At 45.7% G+C, this 26,403-nt stretch overlaps 1 protein-coding gene across 7 annotated transcripts in view; it reads left to right on the top strand.

Moving 5' to 3' along the window:
- The first annotated feature begins 1,198 nt into the window (after positions 1-1,198).
- The window catches only part of Atp10a (ATPase phospholipid transporting 10A (putative)), a 154,281-nt gene continuing 129,076 nt past the window's right edge, over positions 1,199-26,403 (top strand). For 4 of the 7 annotated variants that reach the window (XR_007591354.1, XR_007591355.1, XM_050140399.1 and 1 more), the window contains exon 1: positions 1,199-1,923. Coding sequence is in view for 5 of the 7 variants with exons in the window: in XM_050140399.1 (XP_049996356.1) it covers positions 1,454-1,923 (470 nt within the window). In the remaining 2 variants the exon portion in view is untranslated. The remainder of the gene's footprint in view (positions 1,924-26,403) is intronic. The other 3 variants (XM_050140397.1, XM_050140395.1, XM_050140396.1) reach the window with 2 other exon arrangements.

The raw sequence follows: 26,403 nt of genomic DNA, 5'->3' as shown, positions 1-26,403 counted from the left end.
GTGAATATGTGGGATACAGCAAGGACGGGACCCTCTCCTACAGCTGGGGAGGATGGAAATCAGGACGCACAAAGTGGGGACCATCCAAAAAGAGGGATAGGAGACAATTGATTTGAGGAAAACCAGGGCAGGGGACCAGTCAGCAGACACTCAGAGGATGCACACAAGGCCAGCAAATGCTGAGGTAGATGACAGGTTGAACCAGTGCAGGGAAAGAAAGGAGGGACTAGCCAGTCACAGGAAGAGGTTAAGAGCCACACAGAGTGCCCCAAAGTTGCTTTTCATTTAGCTCCCCAGCCATGCTCCACCCCAGATGACAATAATCCCCATTTCCCAACTCTGTATAGAGTGTGAGCTATGACCCCTTACTTCACCATAGGGTACTCCTCAGATCCTTCTAAAGTCAGCTCCTATCTCCCAATATTGCCATAGACAAACTCCTGTCTCCCATCAAGAGGAAAGGAGGCCTCTGCTCCCATTCTCTCAGCCCTCTATCAGCCTCCCTCACTGCCCAGTCTCTTTCTAGATCAGAACACACACCTCAGAACTGCCCTAGGGTATCTCAGTCCTTGTCCACCAAGCAGGGGAGTAATGACTCAAATGTCTCTCTTAGAGTGTACACTATAATCTTCCCTTCTACAAAGAACCAAGAAAACGACCCTTATTTGGGGAGTAATGAAAAACTGATGGTGTTTCTAGAAAAAGAAAACGTCTGGTTGACCCAAAAAATTATATCTGAAAATAGTTAACGGGCAGGACAGCAGGGTAGGGAATTTTGTAAAGGGGCAGGGATAGTGATTTCATGGAGAGTTCTTAGGCGCCAAGGGCCTCCTCAAAATAGCTTTTGAAAACTGGAAAATTGGTGTGCCTAAGACTCTGGAGTTTTACTCCAAGTCCCAGACTCCAGGAGGTGCCTAGTCCTGCTCTCCAGACACCATTTCCTGGTCCAGAATCAAGTCTGCCTACTCCAGGGAGAGCACGCGAGCTAGGCGGGGATGGGGCATCGTGCCTCTCAATCCCGAAGTCTCCCCGTCTTCTCAGGGGCTGAAGTGATGCTTCTTCAGGGAAACGAAAGTAAAGCGCTCTAAAGTTTCCAGCGCGGGCTCTTTTTGTTTCCCGCTATCCGCCCAATCTGAATCTGGGCGCTGAGCAAGGGCGGGGCGCAGGAGCCACCTCGGCGGAAACCGCCCCAGGCCGCCAGGGTGGCGGGAGGGGACTGCGTGGGGCAGAGTGCTGGCCCGCCCGCCCGCCCGCGCCCTCCCGCCCAGCGGGGACTGCACAGACCTCGAAGCCCGGACGGGCCGCGCGGGCTGGGCGGGACGCGGCACGCTGAGCGCGGTCTCTGTGCGTTCCGCAGGAGGGGAGCTCGCATCGCCGCGCCCGGGCGGCGGGCGATGACCACCTAGGAGGCTGGCGCGAGCGGCAGACTAGCCGGGCGCGGTGGCACGCGGCCATGGAGCCGGACCTCGCGGCGTCTGCCGAGGAGCACGCACCCCCGGGACGGCGGCGGAGGCGTCCTCGAAGAAGGCGCTGGGAGGGCAGGACGCGCACGGTGCGCTCCAACCTGCTGCCGCCCCTGGGCACCGAGGACTCAGCGGCCGGAGGCCCCAAGGGGGAGCGTTTGCTGATCCGTGGCTGCTCCCAGCACCTGGTCGACAACCGCCTCAAGACCACCAAGTATACGCTGCTGTCCTTCTTGCCCAAGAACCTCTTCGAACAGTTCCACCGCCTGGCCAACGTGTACTTCGTCTTCATCGCTCTGCTCAACTTTGTACCAGCGGTGAACGCCTTCCAGCCGGGCCTGGCACTGGCTCCTGTTCTGTTCATACTGGCGGTCACAGCCATCAAGGACCTGTGGGAGGACTATAGCCGTCACCGTTCGGACCACGAAATCAACAACCTGGACTGCCTTGTTTACAGCAGGTGAGCCTCTCTTGTCCACATGGGGTCGAGCACCTCTGGGAAGTTGGTGCGGGGTGTGATGTGCACGAGGCTAGGCTGTCCCAAGGAGCAGTCCGGGCCCTGCGAAGTCATTTAACTTCAAAGGTGCATTGGCGCCCTAGACGGAGAGGGCCACACGGGGTCCCCCGTCCCAAACTGGCACTTACCTCTAAGTTTCTAAGCCAGAACAAACCTGTGGTTGGCATCTGGCAGCACCTGGGCAGCCTCATCCCCAACTGCTTCTACCTTATGTCAAGATGTGATCACCTGAAGTCCAGTCCTCAGTCCTTAGCCAGCTACCCTGGTGTTTAACAGACAGGGATATACAACTCTGGCTTAAATAAGAGCTGTCTTGGGATGAAAACTTTTGATACACCTGGCATAGATCAGATTGAAGGTCCGGGGCACAAACAACAATCTGTCCACTTATGTGAACTGTGATTCAGCCACAGACTGAGTACCACTTGTTAGTCTCTTGGCTATCTCTCCCTGCTCCTCCTGCTCCCCTACCTCCTCTCTCCTTTTCCTTTCTTGTCTGTCTTCTCTTTTCCCCAGTGTTTTTGAGATAGCTCTCTATGTAGCCCAGACTGTTCCTGAGCTGGTAATGATCTTCTTACCTCAGTGTTGGGCTTATACTCCTGAGTGACCACACTGGCCAGTTTTTTTTTTTCTCTATGTAGTCCTGGCTGTTCTGGAACTCATTCTGTAGACCAGGCTGGCCTCTAACTCGGAGAGTCCCCTGCCTCTGCCTCCTGAGTGCTGGACTTAAAGGCGTGCGCCACCACCACCACCATGCTCTGGCTGGTTTTCTTAATAAGAATTTTATTTCCAGATAGAAAGAGGCCTTGAGGGGCAGACTTGCTTCCAGGTTGGTGACAGGGAGTTACCTTCCAGTGGAAGTTTCCTACCCTTCTGTTCTCACACCCTAAGGCTAGAATGTCAGCCAGGGTTTCCTGGTGCACCCTCCCCCTTTATCCCCACCTGGACATCCACATAGAGGCAGGTCATCTTGGAGCTCTCTACCCAGTAACTGAGGAAAATTATGGCGTAGCCTTTAAAGCTCAGTTCAACATTTCTCCCTGGCTCACCTTGCTGGACATGGCCTTTGCTGGACACTGGTTGACATTCTTCATGTCCAGCTTCCACCAGACCTGAAGGCACCCTAAGAAGCCCCTGCGTTTCCCTTGCGAACTGTGCCCCCACACACGTGGGTGATGCTGTTGAGTCCTGGGATAGCTTACAAAAGCCAGGGAATCTCTTTCTTTATACTTGAGTTTTGATTTTTGTTTTTGATAAGATTCTTGCTGTGTTGCATAGGTTAACTTGAATCTTTTCACTTCCCCGGGCAGTGTTGAAGTTCAGAGCAGCTCAGTCCCTTGATGCTACTGGGGAGGGAGTGGTGCTGCGGCTCCCACAGGTTTCCCATCGTCCTGTGCTTATGGTTTTCAAACTTCCTGTAAGAACCATTGGGGATACTTGTTAAAGTATCAGATTCAAACGTGTTACACTCCACAGGTCTTAGAAGAGACCCAGGAATGAGTATGAAATAGCAAAAAAAGTGATTTTATTTATTTATTTATTTATTTATTTATTTATTTATTTATTTAAGTTTATTTTATTCTTTTTAAGACAGGGTTTCTCTGTAGCTTTGGAGCCTGTCCTGGAACTCACTCTGTAGACCAGGCTGGCCTCACAGATACCTGCCTGCCTCTGTCTCCCAAGTACTGGGATTAAAGTTGTGCTCCACCAGGCAAAAAGGGTGATTCTTATGTGATGGCCCACGTTTGAGTAACACCCCCTTGCTTGCCCTGGAAAGATGCTCACTGGACAGCCACCAGACATGGTGATGTGGATGGCAAGGGCTGTGGAATTTCCTGAGTCCTGCTCACCAAAAGCCTTAGCAAGGGAGTGAGAAATCTTTTATACAAAAGCCTGCAGTGTCTCCAGCTCCTGTAGGTCATGTATCTGCCCTTGCACACTCTAGCTGGTCTCTGAGTCTGTGTACACGGAGTTCCCATTTCCAACCAGCCGAACACTCTGGTAGTTTCCTTTGCAGAAATGCGTAAGTTTTAGGAAATAATTTAATTTCAGTTGACAAAGTGCTACCCCAAATTTGTGATTTGGCCCTTGATCGCAGCCCCATCCAATGGATGAAATCTGAGGCAGGAATCTGGCACTGCAAAACTATATCCACCTAAATTTAGGTTCCCAGTTTGTTGCTGAGTGTCCAGAACAGCCTCCAGAGAGGCCTATGATGTTCCCCTTCCTCCCTACCTCTAAACTAAATTCTTGAATGTTTCCCTTGGAGCAAATAGCCCTGCCACCGTGGAAGGCCCCTGAGTAGTTAGTGAGCTTGCAAAGATGATGGGTGTACATAGGGTCTCACCTCAGGTATCTCACCTCTTTATCAGTCATCATCATCCCAATGCAGAAGTTGCCGTCATATTTTTTAATCAATTCCCAGCTGTGATGTGAGAAGGTCACTTAACCTAATTTCCCACTTCTGTCCCTTGTTATGGGAGGGCAGGTTAAATTCATCCTGTCCCAGAAGCCTGAGATTGGTGTTATCAGGCTCTTTGGGGTAAAAGGAGGTAGAAGCTGGGCTCCATCCCTGAGAGAAGCCCGAAGCTGAGCTCCTGGGCCCTGGTTCTCAGAAGTGACTACCAGGAGATACCCCTTAGAGAAGACAGGTAGCCTGGGGCTACCTTGTGACCAGAAGGGTGCAAAAAGGTGAGGGATGGGGAATGAATTATAAGGCATCTGGGGTGAGGATGGACATGAGCTTTGACCCATGGGTCACTGCACTGGGGGAGCCAGGAAGAAACCTGTCAGGTTAGTCTGACTAGTACTCTTATGAGTGCAGCGAACCACAGGGCACCGTGAAACGTGGAGGTCTGGCCTGTCTTGCACCTATTGCAGGTGCTGTCACTTCAGTTACAGTGTGAAGGAGGTATTTATTCAATCAGAGTAGCTTTGTTTGTTTGAGGTGGGTGGTCTCAGCCTGGTGCCTAGGCTGGCCATGACTCCTGGGCTCAAGTATCCCCCTCTGCCTCAGTCACCACGTAGCTGGGACTATAGTGGAGAGCCAGTATGTCGAGTTCAAAGCATGAGAGCCCTTAGCAAGGACCCTGTCCTCAAGGGTGGATTGATGACATGTGACTCTGTATATGTTTTCTGTGTGTGTCCGCTCCCCAGTGACAGGCTTTTGAGTGCCTGCCTTGCTCTGAGGATCCTCGGTGGCACTTGTCATCCAGTTCAATTCCAGAAACCTTGCATCTCTCTTCCTAGGCATCTTGCATGCATCTTCCTAGGCAAAGCTTCCTAAGCAGCTGTCATCAGCCTCTGTTCTTGTTCTGAATGCATCCTATCCTCCAGTGGTTTGCAGACTCTATTTAGGAAGTTCTCCCGAGCCACACCAGTAGGCTGGAGAAATATCTGTCTCTAGGCCAGGGGTTGATTGTCCTAAGCTGGCTAGCACCACTGTTAAGAGTGTGTTGTGATGGCAATCTACAGTAGGAAGTGTACTGATGTGGGATTCCCCTCTTTATGCTGTGAATATGTTTTATTACCATTGGTTCATAAAGAAGCTGCTTTGGCCTATGGCAGAGCAGAATATAGTAAGTGATATATAAGTGATTATATATATGATATATATATATCATATATATAGTAACTGATATAAGTGACAATAATATAAGTGATTAGTGGTCACAGTCAATCTCTTAAAAAGAAGGGGGAGGGTAATATGATATAATAATGAATACTAATACTTTACATTGATATGGACTTTGGTTTGTTGGTACAAATTTAAGGTCAGTTTTGTTATATGTATATTTCCATTCTTGTGTAAGGTATTATGCTTATACAGCTCATTTAAAATGTGATGTATACTTTAAAATTATGGATTAATAGTCAGCTATAATAGTCAAACTGTAGTCATGTGAGGTTTTCTATATGTACACAGATATATTTCAGATGGATAGGTACTCTTCAAACCTTTCAAAGACCTACAGAATATGATATTTAAAATGTTTTAAGAACATAGCCTTTTCTCAGCAGTGAAACATGTCTCCTTTTGGCAGCACCAATTACTTCAGAGAGGTTAATTCTCTTAAGAATTAACTCATTGCCGGGTGGTGGTGGCGCACGCCTTTAATCCTAGCACTCAGGAGGCAGAGGCAGGTGGATCTCTGTGAGTTCGAGGCCAGCCTGATCTACAAGAGCTAGTTCCAGGACAGAAACCAAAAAGCTACGGAGAAACCCTGTCTTGAAAACCCAAAAAAAAAAAAAAAAAAAAAAAAAAAGCCTGTCCTGCTTGATGGCATGCTGGGTAAACTGGACATGCAAGACCCACAGAAAAATGAATGAATTTGCCAAAATAAGATAAGACAGTCCTTCAGGGTTCCTGCTTCAAGAAAGTGTCTGCCAGACATTCTGCAGGACACAGAAGAAAGTGACTGACAAACTGCTAATCTAGGCAAAAGAGTCTTTCAATTTTCCTGCTTCATAGAAATGTATACCAGATAATAAGGGTCTATAGGATGAAGATGGATACTCCAATGTTACAGAAGAACTTTGGGTGACTGTCCAGCAGCGAGATGTCATTTCTAGAGTTTTGGAAGTTGCTTACAATGCACTTCCTGTTTACTTAGGTAATATTATGTCCTTCTGGGGTCTTTGATGGAGTTGAAGACAGATAGTTATAGGTGTAGTTTTCCTTAGTTATGAGAAAAGATAAATTAGATATGAAACTTTAGACTCACAAACACAAAATAGATAATAGAATATTTTCTTTGATTTTTTTCCAGATACAAATTGACTATCATAAGTGTAATTCTTGCTTGATACCTGTTTCGTTATATGCAATTTTACTATGTTAAAGTTAAAAGCTTCTTTTTTATTTAGACAGAAAAGAAGAGATGATGTGGGATTCCCCTCTATATGCTGTGAATATGTTTTATTATCATTGCTTAATAAAGAAGTTGCTTTGGCCTATGGCAGAGCAGAATAGAGCCAGGCAGACAATCCAACCAAAGATAAAGAGGGAAATAAGACAAAGTCGGGCAGACACCATGTAGCCATCGAAGAAGCAAGAGCCAACATACCACAAGCCTCTTGGTAAAATATAAAATAATAGAAATGTGTTAAGATGTAAGAGTTAGTTAATAAAAAGTCTGAGCTAACAAGCCAAACAGTATTGTAATTAATATAGTTTCTGTGTGATTATTCAGGTCTAGGCAGCTGGGAACAAAAAAGCAGTCTCCATTTACAGTGTACAGCAGGAATTATGTGGGTACCAATAACCATGCGTACAGTGGTCCCTTATGTAAAGTGTGGAGTTATTTCAAACCTTCACACATTGTCCTGGATACTTTAAGTCAACCCTAGGTGACTTGATACCTAATATATTGGAAACACTTGGTAAAGAGTTATTCTTTTGTATTGTTTCGGCAACAAGGACTAGAAAGGGATCCACGGACATATTTTTAGTTTAGTGTTTGTTGAGGTCTTGGGTGTGTAGAATCTGCAGGTGTTAATTTAAAAAGAGGCAATTGAAGAGAGAGAGAGACCAAAGTCAGAAAGAAAGAGAGGCTTTGTCTGACCTTCAGTAGGACCATGTTTATTCATGGAGAGGGGGCATCTTAACACCCATGTGTAGATGGCCAAAATGCCTACAGGGGAAGAAGAGAGGTGGTCCCTTATGGGGCAGAAATCTTGGAAGTGTAGTCCTTCAGCAGGGAACTGTCATTCCTATGAGAGCATATAAAAATGCAGGACAGGGGTGTTATAGCTGTTTTCTGATGGGGGCGGTCTTTGTTGGAGTGGGTAGTTCTGGGTCTATTGAATAGGTTGTCCTTTGGTCATGTAGTTGTGGGGGAGTGTTAACTTGATCCGCTGTGATGGGTCAAGCGGTTGCTGTCCTACACTCCTGGTGAGGCTTGGGAAATAATTATTATAGGATGATAAGTGGGTGATTTGTTTACAAGTAAAACAGAGGTTTCCCAGGAAGATTGAGGAATAGGGAGAAGCAGAGGTGGGAGAAGGTGGGCATAGAGTTGATTCAGGGTGACAGTGACTAGCCTCGTTGCCAGGACTGTTGCACCAAAATGAGCTAAGTGAAATAGCAGGGAGCTACAGAGCACCAGAGAAAAAGAACATGAATAAATACAGGACTAATGTAAAGAACTGTATCTGGCCCAGGGTAATAAGGATGAAGGTCTCTTTTAGGCAGAGTTTCTCCAGAGCATCTAAAAGGTCTACATTTTTGCAGATGTATCTGGAATAAATGGAGCTGTTGTAGGGTGAGAGCATTGGAAAATTTGTCTGAGTGTAGGCTCAAGCTCAGTAAGTCAAATATTTAAAAGGCAGGGTGAAAACAAGGTAAGAGGGTATGAAGGAGGAAAGCGAGTCAGAGTGATAGGGATCCAGAGGAATTTTTTTCTATTCTCTGTATCTCTAGGCCCTGTTTCAAGCCAGTTAGAATTTGTTGGCCTGGAGGGAGTATTGTTTGAGGATCCTTGGCAGCAGTCAGACCTAGTCCTTTTTGAATTTGGAGTGTTGAAGGCAACAGTCCAGGAGTCAAGCTGGTCCTGAAAGGTGTTAAGCTGGTCTGAGTTGGTGATACCAGGGAGGTGAATTGATGCAAAGGAGGCTTCAGTCTAGCCTCTTTAATAACAGTGTCCATAGTGACAAGAAGAGGGATGAGTTGGATGGACCATGCCTCATCAGGCCCTTCTAGAGATCATCCAAATTGCTTTTAGGGGTTTGAGGGCTTCGATCTCTGGGGAACTACTTCAAGGCTAACAAATGGGCAATGAGGGGAGCAGCAGTTAGAGTGCCTCAGAAGAGGGTCCCTCCACAGAATAAGACTTAACAGTTGTCATAGAGATAGAGCTTAAGTCAGGAGACAATAACTGTCCCCATCATTGTGGGGGAATATTCAGAGACAAAGATACATGAGGAAAACATATACATCAAAATTATCATGAGTTAAATTCAGTTCTGCAACTGGCTGGACCTACCTGCTTGTTTACATCAGACTTCTGCATAAAAAACAAGCACCTGGAAGCTTTGTGAAAGAAGGCAGATAAAGTCAGCATCCAAGGGATGAATCTGAGCAGAAAAAGTATCTAAGTGGTATTCCTTGCTTTCACATTTGATGAACATCATGTATCTGCTTTAAATATTTACAAATATTAACAATGCCAGCTATTACTTAAAACGTTTTGATAAGCTAATTTTTAAAAAAAATTTGGGGCTGTTACCTTAAATGACTATGTCTAATATCTGAAAACATGACAATATGTGTGTTGCTAACGTCAAATTGTTATACCTGTAACCCAAGGTTATATGGCATATACATTTTATGTCAGACTGTGTAGTGACAATTTAATTCTAAGTTGTATTTCCCCAAAATAAATGATTTTCAATTTCCAGTGGAAAAACGAACTCTGATAGTGACTGTCTTTCTCATGTCTTTGCTAGAACACTCTAGAACATCCCAAGTTACTACCCAAGTCAGCAAGTGCCATGTCAAGAGTCAGATTTATTTTACATTTTCTAAAATTAACCCTACTAACAGAACATTTTAAAAATCTCTACAATCCTATCCTATACTCTCAGCCAACAGATGAAAGATGAAAGTAGTCTGTCATATCAAATCAGTAATAAATAATTTATAGTCTAGACTGAATTAAGGAAGGCTAAAGCCAACTCTTTGTTCCTTTTGCCCATGGACAAATTCCTAGGTCCCACGTACTGACAGCAGTAAGCTTATTTCTTACGTTCATTCATTAAAACAAAAAGACATAATTTGTAAAGTACAAGTAACAAAATTATGTGGGCTTTAACAAGTATTGGCTTTTGGAATTTTTTTTTTTTTTTTTAGAAAACATCTAAAAGGATCACGGCCAAAGCCTGTGCACTCCTTGAATCATTTATTACTCTGCAGATAAAAGCAATTCTCAAAGACATTGCTTGAATATTCTGGGTACGTTTCCCAAGCTGTGATTGTGATATCCAAGTGTCTGGTATCCTCCTCGAATGGAGGAACAAGGATGGCTACGGTGTAGTCATTGAGATTAGCTTCTGCTAAGAGGAAGAACCGAATGCCAGGGTCAAGGGCATTACAAGTTGAACTGTCACTCAAGTCCCATACCAGTCGGGTGGTAGCTTAGGTACAAGGCTCCCCTGTTCACACAGCAGCCTCCTGTGCTGGGCTTGGGAGGCATTGAGGGCAGAGAAATTGCTATTTGCCTCTTTGTAGTTTGAGCCATTTAGGATGGGGGATTCTGAAGTCCTTCATTGGACAAGAGAATCCATCCTCCTGTCATGTGAGATGTGAGGAATAATTCATCTTTAGATAAGGGGGAGGTTTTTCCTGGTCTGGCCTACATGGCTGGAGCTGGTCAAGCCAACACAGCTGGAGCTGGTCAGGCCTATGCAGCCGGAGGCAAAAGCAATAGACTTCTGAGAGGTCTTATTTCCCTTGCATCTTTGTCCTGTAATGAGGCTATCAAGCAATGCACTTCGGTGGGATGGGGCTCCATCCAAGATAACTTGTGCTGCACCCAAGGGAACTGCTTGAACTTGGGGGTGTCCTGCCATGCAATTGTATTGTAAATTTAACCCATTTACGCAAGCATTGATTTCTTTATAACCAATTTTTAAAAGGTATCAGATTTTGAATTTTGAATATTGTTTTACACTAAGGAACTTCAAATTGACATTAAACTTGTTTTGACTTACTTGTTTCAGGCTTGACTTTGACCACATGTACAGAATAATATATGATCGGTGATAACAGAAGAATAAAAAAATTGAGAATAAAAATTAGTCTCTCTCCCCAAGTTCATCTAGCTTCCCAGAGGTAGTTTCTTGCTGAAGGACTACACTTCCCAGATTCCTTTGTAGATTACAGAAGTCGTTTCTGGTTCCATATAAGGGGACAACTCTCGTCTTTCCCCTCCTTGTGAATGAACATGGTCCTATCTAAGGTGGGACCAAACCTCTCTTTCTTTCTTACTTCCATCTCTCTACCGCTGCCTGTTTAAATCAGTCTAACACACTGGAGACAGCGATCTCATCCTTTCATCTGTGGGCACTGTAGGAGCCAGCCATGATAAGCTAGGCACCAGGTGTTGATAGGCTAACCTTGGGCAGCCATGCCTGAAGTCGAGTGTATAGTAGATGGGCTGCCCCGCATGTGGAACCCTGGTGCTTGGGCCCCACCTCTCCCTCATCCCCTACCTAATATATCACATCCCTTCACCCTACCCGAGTTATCTTGTTTTTCCTGCTACGGGGGATTAAACCAAGTCTCACACATTCTAAGGGTTTGTTTGACAACTAAGATAAGCATGTGTTTGACTTTGTCTTCGATCTACTGCATGGCGTATTGACATACACTTCACCCTGACTCTTCTGGGCTCTGTGTGTGGATCTGATGGGATGTCTTTCTATCATTAATTGGGAAAACAGTCTGGAATTCTATCTGTCTGTCTGTCTATCTATATGTCCTTCTGTCCATCCGTCCATCCATCCACCCACCCACCCTGGAATTACCCTCTTCCATTTTATTCTCTGTTGCTCCAGGGAGCCAGGGTTACCTCTGACCTGTGCTCCCCAAACTTCATGGTTTGTTGTTTCAGGAGAACTGAGACAGGCATGCTTTCTTAACCAAAACCTCCAAATGTTTTTCTTTTCTTCCATGATGCCCCACATCGTGCCCTCCGGCTCCTCTTCTCCCTTTGTGTCTTCCTTTTCCGTTCCTGGAGAGCCTGCCTCTTCCTCTCCAGAGCTTTGAACCCCTGGGCCACAGTCCCCACCTCCCATCCCCTATTCTCAGGGATACCTGCCATAATTTACCTTTTAAAAGGGAGACAATAGGGTGTAGTTTGAGGGTTTTTGACTGGGAGGAAGTAGCTTTGTCTTAATGGGCCTCAGTAAAACCCTGATTCTCCAGCCTTTCTTTTTATGGTAATTAACTCCTAAGGGGTGGCAAAACTGTTTACAACTCTAGTGTAACCAGGGAAATAGTGTTAGCAGGGGACCAAGGATCACAGATCCAAAACCTCTGAAGTTACTGTCCTGTGGCCTGAGTTGCTTTGTCTGTGTTCCCACCTACCCATTCTGTTCTCGGAGACAGGGTCTCCCGGTGTGGTGCTGTGTGGTCTCACAAATGTAGCCCTCCTACCTCAGCTATGTAGCGCCATCCTCTTAGTTTTTGAAGCAATTCTCAGTTATCAAGACATTTCATCTGTAAATGCTTTTTTTTAAAAGTTGCTATAAGTGAAACTACAAATACCATTGTATCAGTAAAATTGTTACTAAGTTCTTTCCATTATTAAATTGCCCAGTCTGTGTTAGAATGTCCACAGGTCATACAAATGGTTTTATTTTTTCATTTGTATGTTTGAATCTGATCCATATAAAATTTACTGATTGCAATTAGTTGGACAATTTTGAAGTCTCTTCCAATATGTAGATTCCTCTTGTCATCCCTCCACGATTCATTTCTCTTCTTTTGGCCCCAGAGCTTCTTTTCAGCAGTTGGGCTATCTGTGGCTTGCACACCGCTGCTGACTCCTGCTGTTTTCTTAGCGTGTTGCTACCGAAACAGTTATGAAGTGGCAGGGTTGTTCTGGACAGTTCTTTAGAGCTGCGTCAGGCCCAGGCTTACACTTGCTCAGGCCTGAGCGTAACCACATTCATAGGTGCTGTCCACACTTCCTTTAGAGACGAGTGTCATTTCCTTCCTGCTGTGTGACAGGGCAAGGCTCGGGTCCATCCTGCACCTCCTGAGTTGCTGGAGGGTGGTAATGGTGGTGATGTCATTCTTGCTTCCTGGGAGTCCTGACTTTAACTTGTGCAGCTCAAATAGAAGAGAGAGAGAGAGAGAAAGAGAGAGAGAGAGAGAGAGGAGAGAGAGAGAGAGAGAGAGAAGGATTGGTGTTGTGTCTCTGTTCTCTCCCAATGAGCAATAATTTGTTTGCTAAAGTTTATTAACTTTACATTGAAATAATTTTAGATTCACAGGCAAGTTATAAAGAAAGTGCAGAGTTCTTGTATACCCTCCTATTACTCCTCCCCCTTCCCCCACCTCCCTGTGTGGTGCAGAGTATTGAACCCAGGGCTTACTCTACCACTGAGCTTCTTCCTCAGGCTCCTTGGTTAACTTGTCCACTTTGAGCTAATGCTAACATCTCCCCATTTCTCCGGCTTCACTGCAAAGTCCGAAGTGGAAGCTAACGTCTGTACAAAGCTATGCGTTTGTATTTTTTCTTCCTAGTGTCGGGTGCTCCTCCAGAAAGCTTTCTTTCCAGCTTCAAAAACACTAATAAGCTACATTTTTTTTTTTTTTTGCATCTCACAGTCTTTCTACGGATGCATTCAGGCACTTGGGTCACGCATCCTCTTCTGTGCCATGTTGTTGCAGGTCTCTGTTTGCTGACTTAGGATTCTTTGGATATATACCTAAGAGCGGGTGGTTGCATCGTGCAGGAGCTCTATTTTCAGCCCTGGGTGGGACCAGCAGGCTGGTGTCCAGAGTGGCCACGCAGCTAACATCCCCCAGCATAGCAGCAGCATTTGATGTCACTTGCTGATGACAGCCGTTCTGACCATGGTGAGATGGACTTCCTAGAGCACCTTCAATTTAGTAATCATGTCTCTCTGATTACTAAAGACATGGAGTGCTTTTTAAATATTGCTTGATTATTTGTATCTCTTTTTCCGCAATATGACTATTCTGCTCATTAGTACTTTAATGACTAGAGGCGTGATGTTTCCAGTTCAGTACCAACCTGCTTTCTCCACATGCTATGGCTTGAAGGCGTGAAATTTTCCCAGTAGAGTCTTACCATCAAGTTCTCCAGGGTGATCAAGATCAGCAGCACTAGCCTGTAGTTTAGGGGAGCAGTCTGTTGGATCCCACTGACCAACAACTCCAAAAGAAACAGCTCATTCCTGGCATTCGTCTTTTTATTTGCTAGCCCACGGTGTCTCAGAGTCCCCCACCCCCCCCAACTTCAACCCCTTTTAAACATGTTTCTCTCTCTCTCTCTCTCTCTCTCTCTCTCTCTCTCTCTCTCTCTCTCTCTCTCTCCCTCTCTTTTCCCCCTCTGTAAATATATATTAGGAAGCTTCTTATAGTAATAGGTTTTCCAAAATAGTTTAGTGTTACTTCTCTGGCCTCGTCTTCCTCTTCCCTGCCCTCCAGGCCTCCTTCCTACTCATTCCTCCTCTGTTATTTCTCATGGCCACACCAGCTATCTTCATTCAACCCTCTCTAAAAGCGGCCTACCTGCAGGTGGATCCGTGAGTTAAACCCAGGGCTTTGTATATGGTAGGCAAGTGCCCTGCTACCTCACTATATGCCTTCCCCACCCTGTAGATATTCTTGTAACGGATATTCGTGAGTCGATAGAAAACATCAGAGTTCTTTTGGTATCACCTCCAATCCTTTCCTATGATCCTTGTTTCAGGCTCATTCTTACATATTTCCTACTTCATGACTCGATAAATAGATGCCCCTGTTATTTCTAATGCAGTTCTTCTGTGGCTGAAGCTCCTGGGGCCTAACTTGATCCCGTCATTCATTATGGTGACCATCACAGAAGAGAGTCTGACTTTCCTTCTGAGAGTGGTCAGGTGTCCTAGAGGGGCAACACTCTCTGGCGTGTGGCCAGTATTTAGCTATCGCAATGACTTCTAGAGTTCCTGGAACTTGATGCCCATTGGCCGTGACTGCTGAGTGTGGATATTCTTGTTCTTCTTGGGACGGTGCCCTCCCCGAGACCATTCAGGCAGATGTTGGAAAGCATTTTTAGAAGAGTATTCCGGAGACAAGGTTTCCCCACACATCTGGATTCCTCGGCTAAGGGGAGCTTGAGATGGTGGGAGCCGCAGGTTCTTGCTCTTCACAGTTTATTGGCCAGTTTCTTGCTGCTGAGTTCTGGGAACAGGGGAGCTGAGAAGGCTTATTTGTCTGTTTGTCTAAGACCTCCCTGCTATATATAGCAGAGTGAAATAACTTACAGGAAAAAATGCAGATGCTATTTTTGTTTCCACATTTTTAGAACGCCCTTAGCCTTCAGTGTGAACTTGTTCTGCATCATGCTGAAGTACAGTTCCTATATGTTGCCCTGTGCACACCATCTGGCCGTTTTTCCCCTGGAGATAGTAGGTGTCGGAATACTTTGCAGGCCGAATTGGTTTCTCATGGTAATGAGGAGGTATTTTAGGTATTTTGCTTACATTAAGTTGGCCAGTGATAATTAGAATCTCTATGAAGCAGAGCCCTTGCCGCAAGTAGGTGCTGGGCAACTACTGCTGCTTAATACAGTCACTCTCCTCGTATAGACCTGGGAGCGTTACAGCCTGATAATCTGAGCGCAGATAGAAGCCCTGCCGTGCACTGTGAGGAATAAGGGCTTGAACTTGAAAAGAGGAGAGAAGATCACCTGACAGGCAGGTGGACGTTTGAAGAGGTCAGAGTATCTCTTCCTAGCCTTACAGGAATTTCCTTACTACTAAGACCTTTATGTCACAGCGTGACCAGTCTTCAGCTCTGCAACATGATCTAGATGTTCTTCTAGCTGTTCATTTAGATGATCAAGATATCTAATGAGAGCAAAGACCAAGCTCTCATTAGCTTCTCTAGTTTTATCATGAGTATAATACAGAGTATGGATAGCACGTGGTGCCAGAATGACCTGGGGGACTGCACAAGACGTGAGGATGACCTTGGGGACTGTACACAACCCTAGAATGACTTTGAAGACCACACACAACCCCAGGATGACTTTGAAGACTGCACACACTCCCAGGATGGCCTTGGGGACTGCACACACAACCCCAAGATGACCTTGGGGACTGCACACAATTCCAGCATGACCTTGGGGACTGCACACACAACCCCAGGATGGCCTTGGGGACTGCACACACAACCCCAGGATGACCTTGGGGACTGCACACACAACCCCAGGATGACCTTGGGGACTGCACACACAACCCCAGGATGACCTTGGGGACTGCACACAATTTCAGCATGACCTTGGGGACTGCACACAACCCCAGGATGACTTTGAAAACTGCACACAATCCCAGGATGGTCGTGGGGACTGCACACAAAATTTTTCTTTTTTCCTCTCTCTCTTTCCCTCTGTCTCTCACTCTTTGTCTGTCTGTCTGTCTCTGGTTTTTTGAGACATGCTCTTTCTGTTTTTTTTTTTTTTTTTTTTTTTGAGACAGGGTTTCTCTGTGTAACAGTCCTAGCTATCCTGGAACTAGCTCTTATAGATCAGGCTGGCCTTGCACTCACAGAGATCTACTTGCCTCTGCCTCCCAAGTGCTGGGATTAAAGGTGTGACCACCACCAACCGGCACAAAATCTTTCAAAAAAGTAGAATTAAGGCATTGTTTGGGTTAGCAAGTTAACAGTGTCGTATATAACATAACTTACTTAGTAAACATAGTTTTATTTCCATTTTGAGACAATCTCACTTTTGTAGTCCCAGAGAACCCAGAACTTACTATGAAGTCCAGGCTGTCCTGGAGCTCCCAGTATTCTGTCTTCCTTAGCCTAAATGCTTTTGTTTTAAAAACATATGATTTTAATACTCTGACCCACTTAGTGGTGCCTTTGAGATGGTCTTTTTAAACATTTATTTATTTGTGTGTGTGTGTGTGTGTGTCAGAGGACAAGCTTGCCTGTTGGTTTTCTCCTCTTTTCCATGTGGAATCTGGCAATGACTTCAGGTCGTCAGACTCAGTGGCTGCTGCCTGTATCAACTGAGTCACCTTCTGGCTCTGAAAAATAATCTTTCTTTCTTTCTTTCTTTCTTTCTTTTTTTTTTTTTTTTTTTTTTTTTTTGCCTAAGAAGAATTATAAAAATCAAAACCCTAAAAGTCTCTGGCTTCTTCGAGGAGTATAAATCAGGGCCAGCTGTGCAGCGAGGGAGCTTCCTCACAAAGATGCCATGGGAAGCCTCATGGAAGACATGTGTTCTCTGCAGACCAGCAGGCTTTCCCATCATAGTGAGGGGATGCCAACAGCTCAGAGACTGGCCTTATTTGAACTTCAGCGTCAGGCTGGAAGCATGTGTTTGCACTGCAGAGCTTTCCTAGAAAGTCCTTGGGGGTAACAACAGGTTTGGAAGGGTGAGCTGAGTGCCCAGACCCCACAGGGAAACTCCCCAGCCCTCTTTTTCTTCCCTAAGCAGTTTTCTGGGGTAGGGGGGATTGCCACCTAGAAAGGAATTCAGCACCAAAAGGGTTAATAAAATGGCAGGAACCCAAAGGGTCACATAGGAATGGAGTCACCTGTAAAAGTTTTGAACATAACATTGTTTTGCCTTTTATTGAGACAAGGTCTCACTGTGTAGACTTGGCTGTCCTGGAAGCCTCCTCACTATGGTCTGTCTGTTTGGAACAGGGTCTCACTACGCTGCCTTGGCTGGCTTCTGAGAGCTGGGTTTACAGATGTGTGTGACTAAGTCCAGCTGTGATGCTTTGTTGGCTTGTTTTTCTCCTTGTTGTACAGGGAGCTAAACCCAGGACCTGGTATATACCAAGCACGTGCTCTCACAGCCGAGCTACATGCCTGTTCTGACTTCACTCTTGGACATTTTGTATTTGTGCTTTTAATGATTGTTATTAGGAACAGGGCCTTTCAGGAGTCATACTTTGGTTCCTGGTAAGAGTCTGTGTCACATTTTGACCTGAGGGACCTTGGTGGCTAGCATTGTGTATCCCTGAAGCCGAGGGGTGAGCTTGTCGGTTGTATCCCAGGACTGCCAACATCAGGCAAGCTGGCCTGCTGGCCCAGTGAGTCACAGTGACTCAGGAGGGTGGAAGACGTAAGCCTTCTGGTCTGCTTCAGCCCAGATGCCAGCGCTTGTTCTGCTGTTCAGCTCTCCAAACTCCTACGTACGTGGAAGAGCAGTTTGGAGACTCTGCTGACCCTTGCCAAGTCAGAAGGTGTGGCTACACCCTTCGCTTGGACTTTTCTCTTCAAGGCTTGGTCAGAGATTGCACCAGGCACTGCTAGAATCTTTTCCTGTTAAAGAAAAAAGTCAATGTCGGTCTACTGACCAAAATCCCAGACCTATACCTCAGTCACCTACAACACACAACATCTCCTGACTCAGGGAACTGAAAACAATCTGACGGAGACAGAACAGGAAGAAAGTGTTGCTCCCAGGGGCTGCCCTGGGATGTATGCTAAACAAACTTGGTATTTTACTCAGAGGGAAACTTTTCTTCAAATGACTTATGTAGGTCATAGACAGAGGAAACCCTTCAGGATGTGGGCTTGGGCAAGGATCTTTTGGTAATGGCTCCCAAAGTGAGGTAACAATAGTAAAAATGGACAAACAGGGTTGTATTAAATTCAAAAGCTTCTACACAGCAAATTAAATGCTGAGCACAGTGGGAAGGCCATACTTAGAACCGTCTTTAAGATTATATATGTGGCATTTATTTAGTAAACAATAGTGCTTTTATTAAACTGTGATTTTATTGTATATATCTTGTCTCTCAGATCTGTTTTGTAGAAACATAAGTTATAACATTTTGTATTATAATGGTTATTCTCATTACTTTATTTACTCCTTTTTTTCCGTGATAGGCATGTGTGAGATTTTTCTTGGTTTGTATTTCTCCTTGTGACTTTCACTGAACAATTTTCTTGTAGTAGAATTTGTTTAATGGGGGGATTTACTGGGGATTGAACTCAGGCTCTCAAATGTTTGTTAGGCAAACACTTTGCCTAGCGCTATAATCTCCTTTCTCCCTCCGTTCCTTCCTTTCCTCTACCCATTCGTCCCTCCCTTCTTTCCTCTCTCCTTCCCCCTCTCCTTCCCTTTTTTCTCCTTTCCTTGCTTTCCCCCTCCCTTGTCAATCATTGCTTTTGCATAGACAATCTGATTTATGGTTGGGATCTGATGACTTTGGTTTGTAGCGTGCACGCATGTGTGTGTGTGTGTGTGTGTGTGTGTGTGTGTGTGTGTGTGTGTGTGCGCGCGCGCGCGCTCTCTCACGCGGTGGAAGGCCAGCAGGTTCTTCCAGTATAGTCTGTATGTAGTTTGTGGTTTGTGTTCAGCATATATCCCCTCTACAGTGTGTAGTTGGAGTTAAGTCCTCAGGGCCAAGAAGTTGTTCTTGGACAGGCTGTGGCTGGTGTGTGCTGGGTCCTGTCGAGTGGGCGTTTCCTTAAACGGGAGGAGAGAACCCAGGCTGTTTTCACACCCAACACTCCCACTGCCAGCCACACTGCCTCCCCCCACCCCTCAGCTTCTTTTCCTGATGATTTCCCAGGGAAGTGTCTGGTAGTGCCCAGTAGCAAAGGCTTCCTAATGCGCCGAGGGACTTGGAGTAGGGAGCTCCGAGTGGAAGCTGGTGTCTGTACTACCCAGCTCTCTTCCCAACTCCTGCCTGCAGTGACATCTTAAACCTGCTCCTTTGTACCAGTCCTGCCTTAGCCACCCGTGCTGTGACACCTCGGACATTGCTGGCCTTGACAAGACTGCCCCTCCCATGGCTCGGTAGTTACTCGAGAGCAAATCACTCTTTTGAAAACACGCTTGAGGGATGCAAACGTAGGATGTGAGTTCATCCCTGGTCGCCTTCATCAGGCTCTCTTCACTACCCCAGGTCAGGCACTGCAAAATTAGATACGGGTCATATGCCTGGAGCCTGCCGGCATGCAGGCCATCCCTAAACCCATTTGTTCTGCCTCGCGTGTCTGTTTACAGGGAAGTGAGTTTACAGGACCCCCAACCTCCCCTCTCTGACCACCATGGCATGGGGTTGGGGGCCTCCTGCTCTTCAGAGGCACTCTGAGTTAAAAATGGTCTAATCTTATTGGTGATTGATTGATTTCGCAGTACTGGAACTCAAATCCAGAGGCTTTCTTATGTTAGTCAAGTAAGTGCTTGGCCACCGGATTGTGTTGAGAGCCCTGCCTGTGTTCTCAGTGGTAGCCGCTGGCTGTGTGGATTCACCACACTTGAAGCATAAGAGAGTGTATGTATGAAAGATGATTCTGGGCTGGAGAGATGGCTCAACAAATAAAGCACTTGACCAGCAAGCATGAGGGCTGGAGTTAAAATCCTCAGGATGTCAGAGGGGAAGACAGAGAGTCTCTGGATCAAGCTGGCCAGTTGCTCAAACTGTGAGCCCTGAATTAAGTGAGAAACTCTCCTTCCATGTATAAGGACCTCTTGACCATATGAAGTCTCAACCCTGGTTCTCTACACACTCAAACATGCATGCACGCCCACCACACATGCTTGCAGATACACGGAAGCAATGAAAACAACAACCTAAAGACCTCTCTGGAGTTCCTTCCTATTAGATCATTTTTTTCCTTTGAAAGTTTTACTTCCCTGTGTGTGTGTGCGCACACATGTGCATGTGGACTTCACTGTGCTATGGTGCATGTTTCAGGGTCAGAGGCGGAAGAACCTTCCTTACAGTTGTCAACTCAGCTACAATGAGGTCTGAAGGCAATGCCCTTGCTCTGAGGGAGGAGCTTCCTCCTTATTAAATCCCTCCAGGAGATACCTACCCTCTCAGACCCTCCTGCCTAGAGGCCTGTCCAGTAGTTGATTCCAGAGCCAATCAGATTGATAGCCAAGATGAAGCACCACACCCTCGCAGCCTACAACACATACTATGCACATGCAGGACTTGCCCTTGTCACCAAGAGTCTTCGTTCTTTGAGCATGGTCTTTTCTGTGTTTTCCAGGAAAAATCATTTCACTACAGAAAATACTTAAACAGCATTTGCTGTTCTGCTATTCTCAGGGGACGGATGTTCACACTGATGGGTGACCGTCACCACTCTTTGTCTCCACGGCATTTTCCACCTGAAATCCTGTACCCGGGAAATGCTGGCAGCTCATTCCCTCCTCCCCTGGACCCCCTTAGCTTCCTTCTACTTTATGTCTTTGTGAATACTGAAATACCTTGTGGAGGTGAAATCATACAGCATCTGTGTGTGTTATTGTTACTGGCTTATTTCATTTAGAATAATGCCCATATTGTTTATGTGTTAGCATTTGCTTCTTTAAGACCAAATAGTGTTTTGCATTATGGATATATACCGCATTGTCTGTCTGCTTAGCTTTGAGCTGAGCCAAGTTGTTAGGGTTTGGGGCTGGGGATCTGAGCTCATGTGCTCTCACAGGAAATGCTGAGCTGTTTCTCCAGGCTGGTCTACCACCCAGCGTCAGTTGCTCATCTTGAACTGAAGAGTTTCCTCCGGTTTCCTCCAGTCTCGGGATGTTAACGTCTGTGGAGCTGCAGACCTTGGAAGCCTCCACACACCCCAGTGTAGGCTGGCGTGACAATACTTGGAATGCAAGTGATCCACCCCAGACTGCGGTAGATGGCCAGGGGCTGGACTTATTATTGCTGTCGGTTCACCACAGAAAAACAATGAAAATAGAGACTTTTGGTGCTAGAACAAGATGGTATTAATTCACTTTGACCCGCCCCTCCTTTTAAGTACAACAACTTAACTTTGGAAGAAATTCAGGAGTCTACAATAAAAGGTCAAGGAGGGTCAGGGGAGATGTAGGACCCAAGAACAACCGTCTGGGCTTCTTTTCTAACTCCAGCTGTATCCAGCCTGGGCACTGGAGGTCACTTGCTTGTGTAGACGAAAGCTACCACAGCACAGCTTACAAAAGGGCCCAGTGGAGGCCCCTTGGAGAGCCAGGGCACTGGGTGTTGTGTCCCACAGCAATGGCACCAGCTGGGAGAGTGACACCTTTGACCTTCCTTGTCTCAGCTTTGTTTTCTTCAGGCAATTCTCCCAGGTCTTGACTGCTTTCAGATTGCATTCTTTGTTTTGCTAATGTTGAGTTTGGAGTTGTGCTATTTGCCTGTGTTTTACTGTTTTTAAAGTTTTAAACTCTATTTTTAGTGTGTGTGCAGGAGCCTGCGTGCTTCTGCATACTCTGCAGAGGTCAAAGGACAACTTGTTGATTCTTAGGGGTTCCAGGGATTAAAGTCAGCTTCCAGGCAGCTCCACGGCCCTGTGAGCCATCCCACAGACTCTGGTACATTACCTTTATGAGCAAGTCAAATCATTAGCACTCAGGAAATGTGCTAATGTGCACGCTCAGGACAGTTATTCTTCCTGTGTTAAGTCAGGAATACCACAGCCCTCTGCTTTTGATGCCAGAGTTATAACTGCTAGTAAAGGAAGGCAATATGAACCACTGCAGGCACCAGGGAAACATATCACACACTTACTGGGAGACCCAGAACTCATAGAGAAATACTGTCGTGTTACGGCAGGTCCTCAAATGCAGAGCTCTTGGGTAGAGGTGGATGGGCCCTGCCCACAGGGCAGCAGGGTGAGGAAGTTCTCCCTGTGGGATGTTTCATAAGCAACTCTTTAATCACTGCCGGCAAGATAGCCTGCTTTAGTTGGGGCAATAGCACTCTCTAGTATTCTGTCTTTTTCTCGGTTGTTCAGGGAAACAGTTTATGGTCATGCCACACATTATCAAGATCCACAGTTCTTAGAGAGGTGCCTCTCCCCCCCAAACCCCCAAGGGCCTTTATGGCATTGTGACTTTTATAATGTAAGACATCAAATTTACAGCCATAACACTGTGAACTTGCCAGATCTTAAAAGCCAAACAGGGTTGGAACTGAATAGTCCTTGGATGAGAAGAATTCAAAACTTTCTGAAGTTGAGTAATAACACTTAATCGTTCGATTAATTAAAAAAAAATCTATCCTGGACTGGAGATGAAAAGGGTAGCTGGAGAACCAGGCCAAGCCCTGAGGTGGTAACTAGACACAGTACGGCCTGGTGGAGAAAGGCCTTGTGGGATTTCAAACTATTGTGTGGTTAGGAGGTCATATAACCATGGCTTTTAGGGTATGACAATGTCACTATCACTTGGCAGTGATAGTCCAGCGCCTGTCCTCCATTGACCTGAAGGAAAGGGATGGCTAGGCAGATGGCTAATGTTCAAGTGTCTTGTTCTTGTGTTTGTAGGTAGGGAACCTAGGGCACGAGCAGCGCATCACCAAGCCTCTCGGATTCTATTTGAGAGGAATGTGTACTTTGATTTTGGGATACGTTTGCTGAGAATTTTGTAATTGAATAGCCTTAGTCCAAACTCCCCAAAGCATATAACCCCTTTGCCCTTGAGATACTGGCGACGCAGGAGGCTAGACTCAATCCTGAGGTCAAGCGCTTTCCCTCTCAACCACACGAGTGCTGTTGACCACAAGCATGGGCTGTGGATAAAGTTGTTGAAAATGCCAGGAGGAGAAAATCCAACTGACCTCGTTTGACAACCCATGGTCAAAGTGAAGGTGCTCTAAATTATTGAATAAAATGATCTTCAGGCTGTGTTCTAGGGGAATTATGTATGCATTTAGATTTCAGACTTGTGTCCTTTGCTGGTTACTTTGGACTATCAACTTGACAACCAGAGTCACCCAAACAGAGCCACCTCAATTGAAGAGATATCTCAACCTGAATGGTCTCTTGCCATGCCCATGGCAGGCTGATGTGGGAAGGCCTGGCTCACTATTGGTAGCGCCATCCTTGGATGTGTAAGAAAGCTAGCAGAGGGGCTGGAGAGATGGCTCAGAGGTTGAGAGCACTGAATGCTCTTCCATAGGACCCTGGTTCAATTCCCAGCTCCCACATGGCAGCTCATGACTACTTGTTACTCTAGTTCTAGTGCATCTGCTGCGTTCTTCTGGATTCTGCAGGCACTCCATGCATGTGCCACACAGACATCCATGCAAGTAAAATACCCATACACATAAAGTAAAATAAATAAATAGACTGAAAATAGAAAGAAAGAAAGCCGAGCATGTGCTAATAGGCAAACTAGGAGGCAACTTCCTCCATGGTTTCTGCCCCTCTTTCTGCCCTGACATTCCTCAGTGGCAAACTGACATGGAACTTAAACTAAATGAACCCTTTCCTCGCCATGTTGCTTTTGATCAGAGAATGTATCACACACAGCAAGAGACAGTAAACCAGGACAGGTGGCATTCTCAATATATAGCACAACAGTATAGCGACCGCATGCATAAATATCCTCAAACCAGAAGCATTTAAATATGAACCCCTTCTGGTTCCAAGCATTTTGGGTAAGGGATATTCTGCCTGAACCATAGCTTCTGGTAGGTGAATCAGATCCAATCAGTGCCCATGTCTCCTCAGGCAAACCTGTGTTTCTGCTCCTGCCAAGTGAGGTGGACTTCCAGCAGCTCTAAGTGAGGAGCACAGGAGGTCTGCATGCCCTCTTACATGTACAGATCAGAGCAATGCCTGTCTCGGTGCCTTTGAGAGCCTCTCCTTGCCTTTCCCTTCATGTGGTTACCTATTGCAGGTTCTCAGTACGCTTTTCCCACTTCCCCGGGCCTCCTTTCAGTGGTTTCTGTATATCTGAGTTTGGTTGGCTTTTAAACATTCTCTTTAAGAGTGATATTATATGGTATTTGTCTTTCTGTGTCTGGCTCCTCTATTTTGTAGCAAATATCAGGATTTCTTTCTTTGTTGGGAATAGACACATGTCTCTAGGATAACACGTGATGTTTTGACGTAGCATCTCCCATCTTTGTAAAGGCAAAGAAACCACACTTTCTTCATTGGTCAAATGTTGGACATTTAGGTTCATTTCATATTTTGGCTAACGTGGATGGTGCTGTGTTGAAATGGGAGGGAGAGCAGGGCATTCAAGCCTAAGCATTTAATAGCCAACACGTGGGATTATAGTCAGTATGGCAGTACTATTGTGTGTATACTGGAAATTTGTTAAAAAGATTTGTGGAGCAAAGCAGAACCATGACACAAAGGAATGGTGGATATGTTAACCTTCCTGTTGTTAGTAAAATTGTCTTACTGCACAGACGCAGATGAGAATATTAGGTTGTATACTTTAGATATACACTTTGAGGTGTTGGTGATTGAACCCTGGGCCTTACAATGTTATGTGAGTGCTCTATCACTGAGACACACTTGCAGCCCCCACTTTTTCTTCCACTGTGTTTTGACTTAGTTTTTCTGAGTTGCCCAGGTTGGCTTTGAACTTGGCAGTCTCCCTGCTTGTGTCTGCTCAGGACCTGGGATTGCAGGCATCTACCATGGTACATGATGTATTATAATAATAATGAAGAAAGTTCCATCTTTGCTACATGGGCTTAAAGGCGAGTCCCTGGCCTCTGTCATTGAGTTTTAGAGTCCGAGAGGGTGACAAATGCATACACTGATGGTCAGATAGCTGGACCCTGGTCTCCTGTGATTCTACAGATGCAGCATTATCTCTGTCCCAGGGTTTCTGAGTGAATAGCACCCGTGAACCAGTGCTTGGAAAGTTCTAGGACAATCCTGCCATTGGGTTGGCATTATGCCCGTATCTGCTCAGTACATAGGCATAGATAAGACTGTTTGTGAGAACAGGTGGCAAGTAATTTTGGCTACTCTGCTGAGGAAGATGGTTTGGAGAAGGTGGGGTCTGTGCTGGGCTTTGGAGAAATTTCAGTGCCTGAACAGGTAGGCAGATCATGGTTGTAGTACATCCGTATGTGATGGCCTGACTAATGGGTTTGCAGTTTGTGACGGCCTGACTTCTGGGTGCCCACAAGGGTGCCGTGAATGTGCTGATTTCCGTGGTGGTCCTGTTACTTCTGTGATCAGGAGCTTTTGATTTGTCAACTCAAACCCTTTAAGTATGAAATGGTCCAGCTGACCAATCAAAAGGAAGTTCAAAAGGGAAGAGAACTGACAAAGAGACAAGGAAATATACCTGGGAAAGATAGACCAGGAATAGCCCAGGAAATGGGAAGGGGTGTTAAATTGGAATATAGTCGCTCCCGCCTATTTGCAGGCACATGTTCCAAGGCTCCTAACTGGTGCATGGAATACAGGTAGTCCACAACTCTGTGTGTCCTGCGATTCTCCTACATACACGGAGCGATAATAAGCTTTCGCCGTCTCATGGAATGGAATGCGCTAGGGCTTCTCTTTGCATGTACAAATTGCCTGTATCGCCTCATGCTTTCGGACTATTATCAGGAAGGGCTTTCAAGAGGACACGAGCACTCTGATGTCACAAGCAGTTGACTGAACCAACTGCTGACATGTGGGTCACCTCTGTAGAATGGACATGTGGAGGGGTGCAGTTGTTAGATACCGTCTTTTTGCTCACAGTAGCATGTAGTTTGAAATTTAGGAATTATTGCTATTAATATTTTTGGGTTACAGTTGATGGGTAATAATAAGACAGTAGCCGATGAGGTTTCATTCTGCGTGTCCTTGCTAAAGCTTACCTGACCTCTTGACTGCCGCTATCCTACGAGATATGAACTAATCCTTTATTGAGACTTATTTTCACACTTCCTCAATGCTGATGATATTGAGCACCCCATGTATTTACTGGCCACTGCCCACTTGTATACATTAAAGGAATACTT

Source organism: Alexandromys fortis, unplaced genomic scaffold, assembly GCF_014885135.2.
Source record: "Alexandromys fortis isolate MF-2015 unplaced genomic scaffold, M_Fortis_MF-2015_v1.1 scaffold_39, whole genome shotgun sequence".
NCBI lineage: Eukaryota > Metazoa > Chordata > Mammalia > Rodentia > Cricetidae > Alexandromys > Alexandromys fortis.
The sequence above is the reverse complement of the archived record's forward strand: the minus strand, read 5'-3'. Positions and strand labels throughout refer to the sequence as shown.